At 39.8% G+C, this 20346-nt stretch overlaps 1 protein-coding gene across 1 annotated transcript in view; it reads left to right on the top strand.

Annotated features, from left to right (window-relative positions):
• Positions 1-20346, top strand: part of KLHL32 (kelch like family member 32) — a 229614-nt gene that overhangs the window by 86443 nt on the left and 122825 nt on the right. The window contains exon 4 of the mRNA XM_024759311.1: positions 10096-10203. Within this exon, the coding sequence (XP_024615079.1) occupies positions 10096-10203 (108 nt within the window). The remainder of the gene's footprint in view (positions 1-10095; positions 10204-20346) is intronic.

Below are 20346 nucleotides of genomic sequence, written 5' to 3'. Positions count from 1 at the left end.
TATTTTATATATAGCAGTTTGTATCTGTTAATCCCATACCCCTAATTTGTCTCTTTCCCCTTCTCTCTCCCCTTTGGTAACCACCAGTTTGTTTTCTATATCTGTGAGTCTGTTTTACATATACATTCATTTGTATTATTTTTTAGATTCCACATATAAGTGATATCATACAGTATTTTTCTTTCTCTGACTGACTTATTTCACTAAGCATAATACTCTCTAGGTTCATCCGTGTTGCTACAAATGGCAGTATTTCATTCTTTTCAATGGCTGAGTAATATTGCATTGTATATATATACCACATCTTCTTAATCCAGTTGTCTGTTGATGGGCACTTGGGTTGCTTCCATGTCTTGACGGTTGTACCTAGTGCTGCTGTGAACATTGGGATGCATGTATCTTTTCGAATTAGTGTTTTCATTTTTTCCAGATATATATCCAGGAATGGAATTCCTGGATCATGTGGTAGTTCTATTTTTAGTTTTTTGAGGAAACTCCATACTGTCTTCCATAGTGTCTGCACCAGTTTACATTCTCATCAACCGTGTACAAGGGTTCCCTTTTCTCCATATCCTCACCAACATTTGTTGTTTGTAGACTTTTTGTTGATAGCCATTCTGGTAGGTGGGAGGGGATAGCTCGTTGTTTTAATTTGCATTTCTCTAATAATTAGCAATGTTGAACATCTTTTCATGTGCCTGTAGCCATCTGTATGTATTCTTTGGAGAAATGTCTATTCATGTCTTCTGCCCAATTTTTGATTGGGTTGCCTTGACATTCTTTTTTTAAAATTAATTAATTAATTAATAATATTATTATTTTTTTTGGCTGTGTTGGGTCTTCATTTCTGTGCGAGGGCTTTCTCTAGTTGCGGCGAGTGGGGGCCACTCTTCATTGCGGTGCACAGGCCTCTCCCTATCGCGGCCTCTCTTGTTGTGGAGCACAGGCTCCAGATGTGCAGGCTCAGTAGTTGTGGCTCACGGGCCTAGTTGCTCCGTGGCATGTGGGGTCTTCCCAGACCAGGGCTCGAACCCATGTCCCCTGCATTGGCAGGCAGATACTCAACCACTGCACCGCCAGGGAAGCCTTGCCTTGGCATTCTTTATGGCAAATTGAAAATCCTTAAAAGCTTTTACTTTTGATTCCATAGGAATGAATCTGAGGGATTTGTGTCAGTAGCACCTCTGAGGTGGCCACATGAAGTTCCTCTTCAGGAAAGTATAAGAAGGAGTTGGACCAGAGAAAGTCAACCAAAGTAGTGAGGAAAAGGAAGGTGACATGATGGATTTGTCTGAAGGCTCCTACCACTGCCACCACCTAAGAACATGGGATGATTTACTCTTTTTTTTTTTTGTGGTACGCGGGCCTCTCACTGTTGTGGCCTCTCCCGTTGCGGAGCATAGGCTCCGGACGCGCAGGCTCCACGGCCATGGCTCATGGGCCCAGCCGCTCCGTGGCATGTGGGATCTTCCCGGACGGGGGCACGAACCTGTGTCCCCTGCATCGGCAGGCGGACTCTCAACCACTGCGCCACCAGGGAAGCCCGATTTACTCTTTTAAAGGCCTTATTCTTGGGACTGTGGGTCTTTCTTTAAGCTGTAACCTCCCCTCCTTACCCCATGAATCTGGGGATCAGTCCTCGCTTGCTGGGATTTGGAGTCAGGTCTCCTGCCTGGACTGCAGAATTTCTAGCATTGGCTTTGAGTGCTAACATTTTATGACTCAGAGAATTTGGAGTAGATGCTTTTTCCAATAGGGAGACTTAAGAGCTGTTATCACATGTTGGAAAGACTATCAAGCAGAAAAGAGAGTGAATTTATTGACCCTCTACTAGGACCAAGAAGAGAAAGTTATCCAGAGAGTGATTCAATATTCTAAAGGCATTGTTAATACTTTGCATTCTCCAGTGAAGTATTGGGTGTCTCATCACTTCAAATATCCAGATAGGCAAGGAACGTTGCAGGGGTGGAGGACTGACTACAGCCATGCCTCTCAGACTCTGACGTGCATGTGGATCACTAGGGGCTCGTGTTAAAATGCAGCTTCCCATCCAGTAGGTGTGGGTGAACATGAAATTCTGCGTTTCTAATAAGTTCCCTGGTGATGCCAATGCTGTTGACCCAGGGGCCACACTCTGAGCAGCGAGGGGTCAGTTATCTCTAAAGTACCTTCCAGTTTTAAAATTCCACTTACAGAAAAAAGCTAGAGTTTTATTCATGATACTTCAAACACACCCTGTGCATCTCTGATAAGCTGTGTAAGTGCCTCTTCTGTGTCTTAGAGAATTCTCCCAGATCGCCTATCGTATTTTACTTATTTTATTATTTTTAATTTATTTTTTATACAGCAAGTTCTTTTTTTTTTTGTGGTACGCGGGCCTGTCACTGCTGTGGCCTCTCCCGTTGTGGAGCACAGGCTCCGGACGCGCAGGCTCAGCGGCCATGGCTCACGGGACCAGCCGCTCGGCGGCATGTGGGATCTTCCCGGACCGGGGCATGAACACGTGTCCCCTGCATCGGCAGGCGGCCTCTCAACCACTGCGCCACCAGGGAAGCCCAGCAAGTTCTTATTAGTTATCTATATTATACATATTAGTGTATATATGTCAATCCCAATCTCCCAATTCATTCTGCCAGCTCCCCCCAGCTTTCCCCCCTTGGTGTCCATATACATCTGTGTGTCTGTTTCTTCCTTGCAAACCAGTTCATCTGTACCATTTTTCTAGATTCCACATATATGCGTTAATATACGATATTTGTTTTTCTCTTTCTGACTTACTTCACTCTGTAGAATCTATATCACATCTGCTTGGTCACTCCTTCACGCGGACCCCAAATTCTGCCTTAGGACAGATGTCAAAATGCAGGAAATCCAGGTTTGGTCTTAGTCATTGTGCCCTTAGTAGATTTTGAAAGGCAAGATAGTGCCACTGGCTGCCATATGAGGATAGACCAAAAGGTCTCTCCATTGGAAAGGTTCATCCAACAGTAGCTTATCAAGTATATTCAATAAGGAAAAGGAAAAGTGCTATCCCTAAATATCTGAAAGATATTTAAAGATAAAATAATGGATTTCTTTACATGGTGGGTAGTGAAGTATTGAAATCCCATACCCATGGGATATAACTATAGACTAGAAAGTAAGAGAAGCACCAGAGGAATGAGGGATCTGAGAGGGTGACCCAACGCTAAAGCCAGATGTGTGGGTGTCATTTTCCAGAGGACCTAACAGGTGATAAAGATAAATACCGTACGTGGATAACCTGATTTCGTGCTGGGCAACAGTTTCTGGCCTTCATATGTCCTGTCCCTTTAGCTAAGAAAAGAACAACTTGATTTGTGTCCTTTTTCCATTCCATTCCATACTCCCCCAGAAGACCTAAGTAGTTTGAAATATGGCCACATCTAGGAGGAGGAGAATTCTAAGGAGAAATAGGATAGACCATAATCGCGCTGGTTTTGAAGGGCTCATTATCACTATGCAGTTAAATTTAAGAAGTAACTGTGCCAAGAGCGAAGCTGTGAAATACAGTTAGATTCTTTGAATAAACAGGCTACATGTTTGAAGATGTTGGGAAAACCAAAATGTTTCACAGTTTTTAGCATATAAGGTAGATTTTTCTTTATATGGTTAAGGTGAGGGGAAACTGGTATTTCAGAAATATTAATTTTTATGCCTAATTATATTTATAGTAATATAACCTTACTGTTTTTATTTGTCATGACATTTTATTCTCTGAGAGTATTACTATATTGTTTGAGGGAGAATTAAAACAGCTATAAATGTATAGAGGAAAAATACCCTTCAATCAAGCATCCCCACTCTTTCAGGCCATTAAGCACCTCAAATGGATTGGATTGCTTTTGCATTTGTGAGATAAAAAAGGTAAATAGTCCAGTTCAACTGTGGTCAGGACCCTTTTCTCTTTAATGTCAGGGAAATGGGCTATTGTGGTTAATTGAACAGTCTCATTAACTGAGATTTACTACCTATTTTATATGTGAGGTATAACCAAAATGCAATAAAGGATAATCACCATTAACACTAAATTGAGCAAAATGTAATCTTTGTTAATTCAGAGGTTAGCTTATATCTCTGTAATGCCTCATGGCCATTGTAGACATCACTAATTATATAACATATAAAAGGCATAGGGGATCAGGCTGGATCTGCCACAATCATTGCAAGTTGCTCTTTTCAATAACTTCCTAAAACATGTTTGTTTACTTTTACTTATCTCTCTCATAAAAGATAAGGGTTGAATGTGCCCCCAAACAATCCAGTTATTTCATCTGTAAAATCATTTGTGTTCCTAATCAAATGCGGATTCACGGTACATCTTGCCCATATCCAGTGCAACTCCAAAGCTATGTGTAGTTTACCAGGTAAAAAAGATCATATTTCACCACCTTTAAGTGCTTCACAAAGTCTGTCATCTGTCATTCTACTTACCTTGGAGGTTGTAGTAGAATTGCCATCGGTCAGTTTTGTGGCATAATATACCAACCTAAAATTGGTTGTAGCTCATCTTATGACTGCATGACAACTAATGTGACCCAAGGAAACTTAATTCATGTACTGTGATTTTAGGACTCAATTTGTGTCATTTCTGTATGAAGTACAGGAGGAGTGACACTATAAATCCACAACTCTCTCTGTGGTAGGCACTTAAAGTGGATTGCATCCTCACAAACTGGGTTTTCCATTAGAAAGATTTGTGGTGGTTGCAGTACATTATCAGCCAAAAGTAAGCTGTGATGACTGTAAATCTCAGCCTGGCCAAGGCTCTCCCAAAGACAAAACAGTGTGAACCAAGGAGTCTCTGCAGTGTTTTCCTGTTTCTAAGCAGAACCCTCCCATGCTTTGGCAGAATGTTGTGGCTTAATAGAGGACATTGCCATATGTTCTTACTTTTTTCTAAATGTCTAGCTTTGAACTCATTTGGTAGATATTCTTTCTGCTTAACTTTCATTACTTTTTAATCCCAGTGTCTAAAACACCTTATATCCAGAAAATTCTTTCTTATGTCGAATTATTTTTGTTTATGACAAAAACAATTTGTACATTGCAGCTGAATTTTTAAAGAGTTTCTCAGTTCATTCATTCATTCATTCATTGACCTGTATTTATGGCATGCATGCAGTGCTAGTGTCTAGGGGCTCCATGGTGAAGAAGACAAATATGGTACTCACTTTCATGCATATTACAGTTTACCTTTTCAATAAGTTTGATGCTAAAAGATAGCACCCTTGGTCTTACCACCTTTTCTGCTACCAAAGGAGTCTCTGTCCTTCCCCATGGTCTCTAGCAGGTCTCCAGACATTGTTTCACAAGCTTAGGCAGCCTAGGCAGCTCGTGTTTCGCTGTGTCAAATGGCTGGGGTTCTTCCTCACTTTGGTGGTATCCAATGAGGCTTTTCCTAATTGAGGTACCTTCTAAGTTTATTAAACTTAAAAGACATTGACCTTGATTTAATAGCTCCCTTTTTATCTTTTAATTAACCAGTTTTTCTAATTTTTAAGAATTATATGTTAAATTTGTAACATTAAATTTCTAAGACTCTATGATATGATATCAGATTGGAAGTTAGGTGTTTTTAGAAATAGGGGTGATGGTTTCTCTGATGGTGTCAGTCCTTAAAGTAGGGTGTAGGGGTATGTGGTGAACGTGAAGTCCTGCAGCCAGACATAGGAATTTTGAGTGAAAATCGTCAATAGGAAAGTCTTAGAAAGGAATGGATTTGGTCAGAGGGTGGTGGCGGGGCTGGGGGTTTGTTTCTTAGCTCTCATTCCAGTTGGGATCAAAGGGAGACATGGGAGAGTAGGACAATCAGCCTGGATTATTAGAATAAGAATTTCTGTTTATTAAACACCTTCTATGTACCAGGTATTACTCTTGACATTAAGCATAATTGTATCTAAACCTCAAGACAACCCTGTGAGGTTGGTATGATCCCCATGTACAGGTAAAGGGCCTGAGGTTCAGAAAAGTTCACAGATTAGCCAAAGGTCACGTGTTCAAGGTAAGTTGCCCACATGACAAAGTAGGTCATAGAACCAGGATTTGAATCATATGTGTCTTCCTCAGCAACCCTGAACATTAAAAATAAAACAAAGTTTCAAAAGACCGGTGTTAGAAATACACAGGTAACACATGTTCATGGTAATGATCCAAGTAATACTATATGTAAATGGTCTCTTCCTATCCTCTACAGTTCATACTCTATAACATAACCACAGTGACCAATTTGGTTTTGCTTTGTTGCTTATACAAACATGTACAAATATGTATGTACATTATTTAAGGGGTTGTATTCTTTCCCTAACTCTGCTAAGCCAGGTTTCAAGTTCAGTAGTTCACAAGTCTCTGGTTGAGGACAGATACCTGTTCTATGCCAGTTTTGCCATAGTTGCTTTTTAAAAAAAAATTTATTTTATAATGGACTTTAGTTGATTTACAATGTTGTGTTAGTTTCAGGTGTACAGCAAAGTGATTCAGTTATACATATATATATATATATATATATTCTTTTTCAAATTATTTTCACATTTATATTATTACAGAATATTGAGCAGAGTTCCCTGTGCTGTACAGTAGGTCCTTGTTGGTTATCTGTTTTAAATATAGTAGTGTGTACATGTCAATCCCAAAAGACCCTTATGAAAGCAGATTCAAAAAACTCCCTTGGCCGCGTGTTCTCTTATTTAACCTTTGCTCTCAGGAACTTTTTCCACTTCATTAACCCAGATAATTTTTTTGCGGTTTGAATCATTTCTGTCCTGCTCTGTATATGGGTTGATGGAGAGCAGCTGGTTACCATATCAGGTGCAATTACAACTTGGAAGACCTGAATAAAGAAGTTAATGTGGGGAATATTAAAAACTGAAACACTCATATAATAAAAAATGGACACTGAAAACAGCTGAAATTTCTTTCAGTTTCTTTTAAAAGCAGGTATACGAAATCTAGAATCAAATTTAGAATTAGACAGATTGAAAGTTTTTTGTGACCTGTGCTTTTTAATTTTGAAATTTCAGATCTTCTACAAATGCATAAGCAGAATCCACTTAACATTAAGTCAATTTCCTATTAGCATTTTTTATCTATAGCCATACTTGATTTAAAAAGCAAAACAAAGCAAAAACAAACAAACAAGACTCAGAACCGATACTTCTGATAAGTCAATCCTTTCAACCAGAGAATACATAAGAGAAACTTCATTCTATTTCATTGTTATTATAAAATATAAATTTTTCTAAGAGCTTGCCATGTATCAGGCACTGTATTTAGTACTTTATATGTAATATCATATAATCTTCCAAAAGTTCATGAAGTGGGTACAATCTTTAGCCCCATTTTTCAGATAAGAAAACTGAATCACAGAGAAGGTATGTGTTTTTCCTAGTCACTTGGCAGTGTTCAAACTCAGAATTGTTTGGTTACATGTTTGCTTCTAATCACTGTACTTCACTAAACCAAGGATTATGTAACTTCGAGTCTAGTGTTCTTAACCTTAACTGCCAGTGGCATCAGTGGGAAGTCAGATCAACTCACTAACCAAGTTGTCAAATTTACCATATTGGCCATTCACCTTTAACAGCTTCTAAAGGAATGTTAGATTTCATTGATTCATGATAAAGTGAATTTTTGAATTAAATATACTCTGAATGTCTGCTATTTAATATAGCAAATAGAATTGCATATGTTACATGTTACATACTCCCAGTGTCTTTAGGATACTTTGAATGTTATTTTTTAGTTTCTCAAATTATAAGCATTTAAAATATTCTTTACAAAATTTCTCAAATTTTGTATTTCTAACAGTTAAAAGGTTAACTAGAAGTTATAAAAGAGAATCTTATTCATTATGAAACTTACAACTCTACTGTGTGAGATAGAAATGAGGACCTCCAGAAAGAATAATGGACCATCAATTAAAACCACTTGTCCCATACATATTAATTTAAAATGTAAAGAATTTTGAGAATCAAAAATGAATTTATCAGAATAAAAAAATGCTAGAAGATGAATATTAATCCATTGGCAAAACAAAAAAATGACTTTTTAAAATTAAAAAGATTTGGTATGAACTTAAATCCTGTCACATAGAACAGTGAGGGTTGGTTGGTTTGTTCGTTTTGATTTTTGTTTTACTTCTAAGAAGTTAGCCAAACTGCAAAATCAGAAGAGACAATCCCTTCAAGACTTCTCTTATTCCTGACACCAATTGCAAGTTGGAGATTCCTAAAACTACTCTCATGTTCGGTAATTCGCTAGAAAGACTCACATTACTCACTGAAGGCTGTGTACTCACAGATCTGGCTTGTTACAGGGAAAGGATACAGATCATAATCAGCCAAGGGAAGAGACACAGAAGGTGGAGTCCAGAAGGGAACCAAATATGGGGCTTCTGGCCCTCTTCCGCCTGTGGAATCATTGTGTTACCCCCTCCTGACCACGCTCTGTGACAGTAAGCACAGAGGACTGCCAAGCAGGGAAGCTCACTCGTTTTTGGTGTCCAGAGTTTTTATTGGTGCTCAGTCACAGACTGCCTATGTGGCTGACCTTTCATCTCCAGCCTCTCTTGGGGGTCAGACTAATACCTTTAGTGTCTTGTCCCTCTATTTTTTTTTTTAACATCTTTATTGGAGTACAATTGCTTTACAATGGTGTGTTAGTTTCTGCTTTATAACAAAGTGAATCAGTTATACATATACATATGTCCCCATATCTCTTCCCTCTTGCGTCTCCCTCCCTCCCACCCTCCCTATCCCACCCCTCTAGGTGGTCACAAAGCACCGAGCTGATCTCCCTGTGCTATGCGGCTGCTTCCCACTAGGTCACAGCTGATACAGTGTGGACCAAAGCTCCTGTCATAAATCATGTCGTTAGACTGTCAGTGGCCAAAGCCCCAGGAAACAGGGATGTTCCTATCAGGCAGGATATTCCAAAGGCCTAGATTACCTTCCAGAAACCAAAGGCAAAGGCCAGACCTCCCTTTGGGTAAGGTTAATTCTTCACTACATAGATGTACACTTTTCTAAATAGTGTATTTCATAATGAGTGACCCAAAATTGAATATTATTTCTATTACCTGTTAAGTCAAACTTGTTAAAGGTGTACAAATTAGTGTGGTTTCTTTATTTTGCGGGGGGGAGCCCATTCATTTGTTTAACTTGGTAAGTTTTCAGTTTTTAAATTTTATTTCATTTTATTTTATTTATTTATTTTTGGCCACACTGCATGGCTTGCAGGATCTTAGTTCCCTGACCAGGGATTTAACCCGTACCCTCAGCAGTGAAAGCGAGGAGTCCTAACCACTGGACCACCAGGGAATTCCTGCATTTTTTAAATTTCAGCGTTTTCATTTGACAAACTGATTTTCAGTAAGTTGGCCATTTGGAGAATTGGTTTGGAGGCAAATTGAGTTTCACTGAATAACTTAGACAGTGGTTCTCAAATTCAGGTAAACATCAGAGTCTCTCGGATGGCCCATTACAACCCAGATTGCTGGGTCCCACTCTGAATTTCTGATTGTGTAGGTCTGGGCTGGAGCTCCATAAATCTATACTCTATAGAGTTCCCAGGAGATACTGATGTTGCTGACCCAGGGGCCACACTTTGAGAACCACTGGAATAGAGGGTGTGATCTATGGCACATGAGAAGGATGAGATGCGTCCTTGAGGTGAGGCAGAAAAAAGGGCAGAGAAGTCAGGAGGCAAGGCACTACTTTCCATGTCTTATGGCAAGAATGTTCGGGACTGCTACCCATATCAGGTTAGCTGTGGGACGCCAGGATCGAGAGAATGAGTTAAGGGAGAGAGCCTCAACACAAGTCACCCCAGAGAACAGCTGTGGGATTCAGCGCCGCTCTGTGTGTGAGGTGTGCAGAGTCATCTGTGTGTTACTGTAACTATTTGGACAGCAAAGTGATTTGCAGGGGCTTGAGTGAAGGAAGTTTTGCAGAAGCATTTCAAAAACCAAAATCAGTCTTTAACTTGTAAAACTTTTTTCTTTCCTAGTTTCTCTAGGACTTTGTCTTGTTCTCTTGCTTTTTAAGTCCCGTAACTGTCTTCCTTTCTGTCCCATCTCAGGCCATGTTCAGTCTTTGTATGGTGGAAAGTGGTGCTGACGAGGTGAATTTACACGGTGTGACCAGCCTCGGCTTAAAGCAAGCTCTGGAATTTGCATACACAGGACAGGTATGGTACCATACGTCATCTGAGAGGCTTAACATTTTAAGTGCACCTAAACAGAGGAGATTATTCATGAGATTTAGGGATTTTTCTTGTTATTCACTTTGAGGTTAAAAAAAGTTTTACATCTACTTAAGGTTACAGCTAAAATAATGGAAAGGTAAGTAAAATAATTTGATCTTAAATATTTTAATCTTAGCTCAGTTGCTTGCTGGTGTAATTTTAAAATATCCTGAAGAATTATTATGTGGGAAAGAGTTTGGAAGATAACTTGAATTCTCGTTGTCATCACTGAAGCTCAGTGACTCAATCATGGCTTTACTGGCTTAAAAACAAGAACGCTCCCCGCCCCCCGCCCCCCAAAAAAGAATCTAAAGCTGTAAAGAGCTCCGTCTAGCATCTTGACACCCTGTCCTCTACATACATTTCAGGATCAGGGCCTCAAGTAATAGATTAGAATGTGATGGTTTGAAAGCCAAAGTTGCTCATCATTAAAATTGTTATAGGATTTATAGGAATCTTCAGAGAACATTCGTTTTCTTTCTTTTTTAAAATGAAAGAATAATAGTGACAACTAGTAGAATACAAAAGCCATGTCAGTGTATGACTATCATAGCAAATCAAAACAAAACTTCATAAAGACAATATAAATCCAAATCTGAAGCTTCACGGTTCATATCTAATTTCATGTTAGTGTAACAGTTATTAGAATACACAAAACCCTTCCTTTTAGAATTATTTTTTAACTGAAATATAACTGACATGTAACATTCTATTAGTTTTAGGTGTACAACACAGTGATTTGAAATATGTATATATTGCAAAATGATTGCTATAATAAGTTAACATCCATCCCCACATATAGCTACAAATTTTCTGTGTCATGAGGACTTTTAAGATCTACTGTCTTAGTGCCTTTCAAAAATACAATACAGTATTGTTAACTATAGTTGCCACGCTATACATTACATCCCCAAGACTTATTTATCTTATAACTGAAAGTTTGTACCTTTCAGTTGTAATATAAATAACTTCACCCTTCACCCATTTTGCCCACCCTTCTCACCCGCTATTTTCATTTGAGAACTACTCAACTACATCAAACCAGATACCGACTAGAGGTTTATCTTCTTTTATAGAGTTTTGTTCTTTAATTCCATTTCATCCAGCTTATGTTCAGTGTCTGCTGAGCTAAAATAAGGGTTTCTTCTCTTGGCAGGCTCACATCCTGGTGGGAGAGAGTTATATACATAATTCCATGTCCTCACTGTGATGGGAGGTATAATAGAAGCAGAATATAAGACATAGTGGGAGCAAAAAGGAGGGTGTGGTTAACTGGGGCGATCAGTGCAAATCTTTACAGAGAACGTGGTATTTGGGTCTTGAAGAATGTTGGGAGTTCACCTTTTTACTAAATTTTTTTATTTAGAGGCTTATTAAAGTGTATGATATTATCCATTCTCTTTTCTATAGCTGGTAGAGTTTGAGATATGTTTCATAGGATAACTGAGGTAACTCTGGCAGCTGAAATGAAAATAGTGATAGAAAGGAAAAAAGTCATCCATCAAGTAGCAGGTACAAAGGAAAATAGAAGGGAGAGGGATCACAAATTCAGGGTCAGCCCAACCAAATATCATGCCTTAGGAAATTAACACAGACAGTTATTGTTCACAGAGTTGCCAAAACATATTCCTAGTGAGGTGAGTGAATAATGTGTTGTATGCTTTTTGGCTTACAGATGTGAAGAAAGACATCAGCTATAAATTGTGTCTCGTGTATATTTCTTTCTTCACACCTGAATTACAGCTATACCTGCATTTGCCCATCTCTAAAGTACGATTGATAACCTATAGCTCACCCTTCACTGGTGTACAATGGGGATGCAATAGTAAATATTGCTTTTTGATAAAGCTACCCAAATAAGTAGTTTCTATACTTAGATGCATTAACAACGAAATGGTTTAAGCTTAGAGGCTATAGACTGCAAAGCGTGTTTAAATCACTGGTAAACAAAAGAGCACAAAAATTGCTGTGAACGCTGAGGTAAAACGCACACTCAGATATAAGTGGCTGCCTTATTGTTGGCCTTGATTGTTTTGTGGTTTCTTTCACAATGGCTAAGTTTACATGTATATATGTATAAACGTCTGTATATGTAAACATATATATATATATAAATTTATATATATGTTTCCTTTCCCTGAAAGTCTCCTTTGCCTCACCTGTTCATCTCTCCCCCTCTCCCCTTGACAACTGCTAACTGATCTTTTTACTGTCTCTATAGTTTTGCCTTTTTCAAAATGTCATATACTTGGAATCATGTAGTATGTAGACTTTTTCTGGCTTCTTTTACTTAGCAATATGCATTTAAGGTTCCTCCATGTCTTTTGTGACTTGATAGATCATTTTTATTGCTGAGTACCTTCTATTGTGTGGATATATGAAGGGCATCTTGGTTGCTTCCAGTTTTTGGTGATTATGAATAAAGTTGCTCTTAATGATATATACACACACACACACACACACACACACATATATGTATATGTATATGAAGTGTCTGTGGCACAAAGGATCTATGAAACGTGAGCTGAAGATAGCATAACGGCATTAGGGGAGCTGACTTTCTGAAGGGTAAGGAGACGGCTTGGGAAGAAGGAAGAAGTTTGCAGAAAGACAGCCATATCCTATTGTCTGGGAGTCATATGCTCATATTTCACTTTTATGAGAAAAAGGAAACCAAATAAGAATACATTTTTATACACACACACACACTCACACATATATCCAATGTAAGTGCTTAAAAAAAACCTCTAGGGCAAGACGTAGAGTTGCATTTATTCTGCCCAGTGACCCACTCTTGACATGTGCCTCCACACAGGGGTGACAGCCCTGCAGCATATACAGCAGCAACTCATCTGTTCAGATTGTGCACAGCGGGGTAAAGAAGTGGGCTGCCATTTCATGGAGCACCCTCTGCAAGAACCGGGGCACTGCCCTAGGCACTTCACGTGTGCTGTGTAGCCTCATCTTCTGGACAGCTCTTAGGAATTCGGTGATCCTCTCTTAAAGATGACAGGCCCCGGAAGGTGCAGTGAATGACCAAGATCATTCTCCCAGGGCATGTCGACCCAGTGAGTCAAACCCAGTCCTCTTAATTTCAAATCCATTGTTTATTCTTGACCCCTTCTTAATGTTCTATGTCATTAAGAAAGGGTTAAGTCATATTTGTTATACTTTATTGAGGGAGGCAGGGAAGTGTTTGGACATTTTAGAGAGTGAACTCTTTTTTTTTTTTTTTTTTCCGATACGTGGGCCTCTCACTGCTGTGGCCTCTCCCGTTGCGGAGCACAGGCTCCGGACGCGCAGGCTCAGCAGCCATGGCTCACGGGCCCAGCTGCTCTGCGGCATGTGGGATCTTCCCGGACGGGGGCACGAACCCGTGTCCCCTGCATCGGCAGGTGGACTCTCAGCCACTGCGCCACCAGTGAAGCCCAAGAGTGAACTCTTTTTGATGGTTCTCTCAACCTGGGTGCTCTTCCAACACTCAGTTCACGAAGGCTTCGAGTTGCTACACTTGTACTCTGTATGTGATTATCCTTTGCTGCAGAGTGGAAGTTGATACAGTCTTTCTTGGACGACATCCATGGCAGTTTGGTTTCTTAAATGCCAAAATGACTATAATAAATCTGTTTTCCCTTTGAGACGTGAACATAGATGATGGCAAAAAGTGGAATTGTGGTATACTTGGGAAATGCAAAAAAGCTTTCTCTTACTCTGAAAATGAAATTAACAGTAAGCAGAGTTTAGAATATGGAAACGTGGATAAAAGTGTAGTTCTTCAATTTCTTAATTGTTATTTACTATTGCAGACATTCGCTGATATATGGTCTTTAGCCTTGATATATATGTAGATTTGTAAAAATCAGAGTTAACATTGTATTTATCTACCTATAGATATTTCTGCTGACAGTTGATTATACCTTTAGTCTGTTGTAGTAAGCATAGTATAAAATGTCAAGTATTTTAAGTGTCTGAAAATGATTGCTGCTTTGGGAAAGAAATTGGAAGTATAGAGTAGGTGTGATGAATGAGTGCCACTGTGTAACAAGGTGTGTGTGTGTGTTCCTCCTACACACTGTTCTAAAGCATAGCCTTCTTAAAATTGGTCGCAGATTCCATCCAGGAAATTTTAAAGAAAAATCAAATTTTCCTCCTAATGCTAATACATCCTCTGAAAATACATGCACTTTTCTTTTCTTATCAAGGAACACACACATTCTGCCTTCGCACTAATTAGAGGCGTGCGCTTCCTGTGGGCACACACTGCTTGGGGTACAGCCTGAGCAGAGCCCCACATGCATTGCAGCCCTCGTGGGCGACCTTGCACAGCCCTGTGCAGCGGAACTGGCCGTGGAGGGCAGAGGAGCCAGGCTTCTCTGCAGGCCCTGTTCTGGGCTGGCTCTGGGAGCTGGGTTCAAAGCAGAGGGTATGATGTAAACTGTCACTGGGCAGATCTGCCTTAGGGAGAAAAGGACAAAGTGAACCTAAGAAAACCAACTCTCACTTAACTCTGGTGAGCAAGAGGACCCTGTTACCACGGCCTCCCCAATCTCCTTGCTTTCCACCTCTGGCCAGGAATTCATTCGTGCTTCAGACCAGTCCTGAGTAGAAGAGACATGAAAAAGAAGGGGGAAAAAGGATTCTAATGGAGATGTTGCCTGAGGGGAGGAATCCCTGTCCAAACTGGACAAGAGGTCGGCCACCCAGGAGCAACAAGGGTTGCTGAGAAAACCAGCCAGAGTGAGGAGCACTTAACAGCAAGACCCTTTCATAGAGAGAAGAGCCCTTCTCAAAAGGTGGAAGGACACATGCAATCCCAAAGGTCTTGGATATACCTCTAGGAATTTGAGTAGCTAAGGACCCCAAATGAAAGCAAATAGGACTGAGAACCACAATGAAGTTCACTGTTTCAGCGCTCTGGTTGCCATGATGTCGGGGAAGATAGGCTGTATGCCAAGTACTGTGCTATATGCCTTCATATAGTAGAGCAAGGGGTTCAAGACAGCTAGCTTCCTCTTACTTTCCTGAGAACTCTCCACCTGTTTTGTCCCTTGCAGTCTGATGGAGAGATTCCAGAAATGCAGTAAAGAGAGAAACTATGCACTAAACGATAGTGAGATTTGTAGTCTCCTTTGAAATTTCCCAGGAGTACCCCTCCAGGTACTGAAAACCTTGTCAGACATGAACCAGCTACATCATATCTGAACAGATAAAAAGGATTCTTTGGTATCTGTTTTTCCCCTGCTTTTCTCTTCATATCCAATAACTCCAGCCCTTGGTTCCTTAATATCATGGAAGAATCCATCTCTGTGGGGACACACATCCTAATTACCTTCCTCTGATGCAGAGAATGCTTTAGTACAGTCTTCACAAGGATATTTTGTGTAACTATTAATATTTTGAAGTCTTTGGAAATCTGGAAAAGTATGATACTCTGTGAAGTGAAAAATACTTTTTTTTTTAGGTATAACTCTGCTCATGCAATTGGGAATTGAAAAGTAAAAGAAATTGCCGCTTATCATACACCATGATCAAGTGGGATTTATCTCAGGGATGCAAGGATTCTTCAATGTATGCAAATCAATCAATGTGATACACCATATTAACAAATTGAAGGAGAAAAACCATATGATCATCTCAATAGATGCAGAAAAAGCTTTCGACAAAATTCAACACTGATTTATGATAAAAACTCTCCAGAAAGTGGGCATAGAGGGAACCTACCTCAACATCATAAAGGCCATATACAACAAACCCAGAGCAAATGGTGAAATCATTCTCAATGGTGAAAAACTGAAAGCATTTTCTCTAAGATCAGGAACAAGACAAGGATGTCCACTCTCGCCACTATTATTCAACATAGTTTTGGAAGTCCTAGCCATGGCAATCAGAGAAGAAAAAGAAATAAAAGGAATACAAATCAGAAAAAAAGAAGTAGAACTGTCACTATTTGCAGATGACATGATACTATACATAGATAATCCTAAAGATGCCACCAGAAAACTACGAGAGCTAATCAGTGAATTTGGTAAAGTAGCAGTATACAAAATTAATGCACAGAAATCTCTTGCATCCTATATACACTAATGATGAAAGATCAGAAAGAGAAATTAAGGAAACAATCCCATTCACCATTGCAACAAAAAGAATAAAATACCTAGGAATAAACCCTCCTAAGGTGGTAAAATCTGTACTCAGAAAACTATGAGACACTGATGAAAGACATAAAAAATGACACAAACAGATGGAGAGATATACCATGTTCTTGGATTGGAACAATCAATATTGTGAAAATGACTATACCACCCAAAGCAATCTACAGATTCAGTCCACAGAACTAGAACAAACAATCTTAAAATTTGTATGGAGACACAAAAGACCCTGAATAGCCAAAGCAATCTTGAAGGAAAAAAAATGGAGCTGGAGGAATCAGACTCCCTGACTTCAGACTGTACTACAGTAATCAAGACAATATGGTACGGGCACAAAAACAGAAATGTAGATCACTAGAACAGGATAGAAAGCCCAGAGATAAACCCAAGCACCCATGGTCAACTAATCTATGACAAAGGAGGCAAGGATATACAACGGAGAAAAGACCGTCTCTTCAATAAGTGGTGCTGGGAAAACTACAAAGCTACATGTAAAAGAATGAAATTAGAACACTCCCTAACACCATACACAAAAATAAACTGGATTAAAATGGATTAAAGACCTCAATGTAAGGCCAGATAGACACTATAAAACTCTTAGAGGAAAATCAAGAGGCACGTGAAAAGCTGCTCAGCATCACTAATTATTAGGGAAATGAGGATCAAAACCACAATGAGGTATCACCTCACACCAGTTAGAATGGGCATCATCAGAAAATCTACAAACAACAAATGGTGGAGAGGTTGTGGAGAAAAGGGAACCTTCTTGCACTGTTGGTGGGAATGTAAATTGATATAGCCACTATGGAGAACAGTATGGAGGTTCCTTAAAAAACTAAAAAATAGAATTACCATATGACCCAGCAATCCCACTACTGGGCATATACCCAGCGGAAACCATAATCCAAAAACACATGTGCACCCCACATATATACACTAATATGTATAAAATGATAACTAATAAGAGCCTGCTGTATAAAAAATAAAAATTAAAATTAAAAAAATAAATAAATTTCCCCTTAATTTTCATGCTCTTGTATAGTAAAGGTTTTCCTCCTGATTCTCATTTGATTCCCTAATGTATTCACATGACTTTTTTTATAGCCCTAGTAAGGCAGACACTGTAGCATTAGATTTTGATGATCACTGAAACTGTTTATTCTCTACAACTAGAATACTTTTCTCCAGAGACCAGCATCAGGCCTGGCAGCAGAGTCACAGGAGTCTTACTTGAAACTGCCTTCTCATAAACCCATCCCTTCAGGGATAGATGTGTCACTCACTTTACATGAGAAAATGTCCCCATCAGATTTACTTATAAACATAGCCTGGTTGAACTAAATGGTAGCACATGGAAGAAACCTGGGAGGTATTTTTCTTAAATGCTTCTCTTGGGAGCAGCATTAAGACCATTCATGTGGTTTAAATATTTTAGCTGCAGAATCCTTTCTTCACCTGGCAGTACCTACAGAAGCCTGGCAAGTAAGAGGCCCCTGAGGCGCCCGCACTGTGCCCCAGGCTCCAGAGCACACAGTCTAAAATCCACATTCCAAGGAAGAATATTTTGAATTGTGCAGAAAGTGATTATTTTCTTCTTACGTTAATTCTTGTCAGAGCTGTGCCAGAGTCCGTAACTGGATTGTTGACATAGAAAGTGTGAGAAGAGTGAAATGAAGGGAAAAAGTTTGAACTCCATCAGTGAGTTTTCACTTTCTTGAATCTTTTGAAACTCTGTAGTATTGCCTTCGGAGGGAGTTTCTCTTTTATCAGTGGATTATTGAAACAAACAAGCAAGCAGATATGTCTGTTTATTGTTATGGGGTGAAGATGTTACAGGTTCCCATGCATCGTTTCCTGGAAAGTGTCAAACTTGACAGATAAGAACCAGATGCCAAATGAAATTTTTATGGCATCTCAAGATGTCAAGTAAAATGATAAATCCTTGACATGGTTTGGTGGCCCAAAGTGGTAAGGACAGGTTGGAGACTTAAACGTTTATTGTGAAAAACTGAGAAGTGAGATTTTAAAAGTCCGGATCCTGACTGATCCCTAGAAACTTACTTTTCTCAGCTGAAGACCCAAGAACAATGCCACTGGACCCGAAGCCTGTCTGTTCCTCATGGAGAGCAGAGATTCAGGCAAAGTGAAGTCATACGAGAGGCCCCCTACCTGTAAAGCAGGGTCAGTTCTGACATTCTGTACCTTGTGCCAGCCAGTTCTCCCTCATGAAATCCGTGTGTGCTGTCTTCTCAGAAAGGACTCAGGGTACAGTTTGTACTGCAGGCATTCAAAGCTATCTGCTCAGCATAACAATCTCTAAAACGTCTCTGTGTGAGGACGTATAACTGTGGCCACACTTCTGTGGTCAGCTTTCCCATTTGGTATAAAACTGATACTTTGATTTAAAAAAAAAAAGTGTTTCCTGGCTTTTCCTTAATAATTTGCAAGTTTGGGGTTTCTTAGTTGTCTGATAGTCACTCTGCAGAAACAGAACGGCCCTCTCACCCACCCAACGTTTGACTCAGATATTGAGATTGATAACACCACACGTGCACCAAGAAGATAGGAAAGGGTTTAGTACTCACATAGTGAGGTTTTCTGGGGATAAAAGGGTGGACCCCAGTAGGTCCAAAAATGACTTCAGAGAACAGTTAGGGGTGATTGATTGGCTTTGGTGTTTATTATGGTTGGGGGGTGGGGCTGGAGCGTTGTCCACGCGGGCGGGGGCTTGTGTGGTTTGAGCTTCCACCAGCATCAAGGGAGAGAGGACTCAGACTTTCTTGTATATTTTCTTCCAGGTGTGGGGCAAGCAGGGAAGAGGGAGTGGTGGGGCTTGAGAGCTGTCAGCAGTCACACATCAAAAATGGAGTCAGACTCCAGTGCGTTAGTCTAGCATTTTGCTTGAGTCATAGCCCACATTTCAAGCACAGACATTTTCCTTTGGCACACTGTGAAACTCAGTCACTTATTGAAAACAAAATGTGTTTGAACAATATGCTTACAGCATTTATAATCTTTCTTGGCATCAGTTCTGTGCTGAGGAACCCACTGTGGGCCAAGGTGCTTGAGCTCATGCGTACAGAACACTGTGGTAATAGATGACAAGGATGAGTGTGGCCCCTCTCTGTTTTAACCTTGTCTTTGTTCTATAAAACTCCATTTAAATGATCTGGATTTGTTGCCCTTGGGTCCTCCTCTCTCCTTCCCACACTTTCTACCTCCCACCTCCACCCTACTGCCAGGACAGGGAATTGAAAGAGAAGTATTCCCTGTATGCTCTTGATAATGGTTTTATTGTCATAAGTGGGGCAAGAAACAATCACTTCTTTTCTAGGTGATGTCCTCCAAAGTAGAAACAGATAATATACAGCAATTCAAAATAGTAGGTCCACCCCACTAAGCTAACTCAGGGTGTATTTTGCATTTCTGTGCATTTGTGTCTCTTTGTTTTGGCAGAAAGTTCCATTGCTAGATGTTTTTTATTTTATCCTGTCCATCTGAGTTTTTCCTTTGCTATGGTGGATGGGTAGCAACTCCTGTTTGGAATATTTCTAATCAGACATCATTACAATTGTGTTCTTTCTTGATCATTGGAGTTTCTAAGGGTTGGCTGTGCTCAGAATCATTCCCTAAGGAAATTCTGACCCTTCCTTTAGGTGTTCCATCAAATCATCTCTGAGTGGAGGGAGGTTAACAGTTTATTTAGTAGAGAATCTTGATTAGCTCCTTAGTTTTCATAAGAGAATGTCAGCCTATTGATGGCTTTTTAAAGGACGTGAACTTTTCCCCTTATTTAGCAAAAGAGAATGATTGCACGCCAGCCTCAGCCTGTTTGCTAGAAAACTCTCATTAAAAGTTCATTGGGAGGGCTTCTCTGGTGGCGCAGTGGTTGAGAGTCCGCCTGCCGATGCAGGGGACACGGGTTCGTGTCCCGGTC

This window comes from Neophocaena asiaeorientalis, unplaced genomic scaffold (assembly GCF_003031525.2).
Source record: "Neophocaena asiaeorientalis asiaeorientalis breed wild unplaced genomic scaffold, Neophocaena_asiaeorientalis_V1.1 scaffold505, whole genome shotgun sequence".
Classification (NCBI taxonomy): Eukaryota; Metazoa; Chordata; class Mammalia; order Artiodactyla; family Phocoenidae; genus Neophocaena; species Neophocaena asiaeorientalis.
The sequence above is the reverse complement of the archived record's forward strand: the minus strand, read 5'-3'. Positions and strand labels throughout refer to the sequence as shown.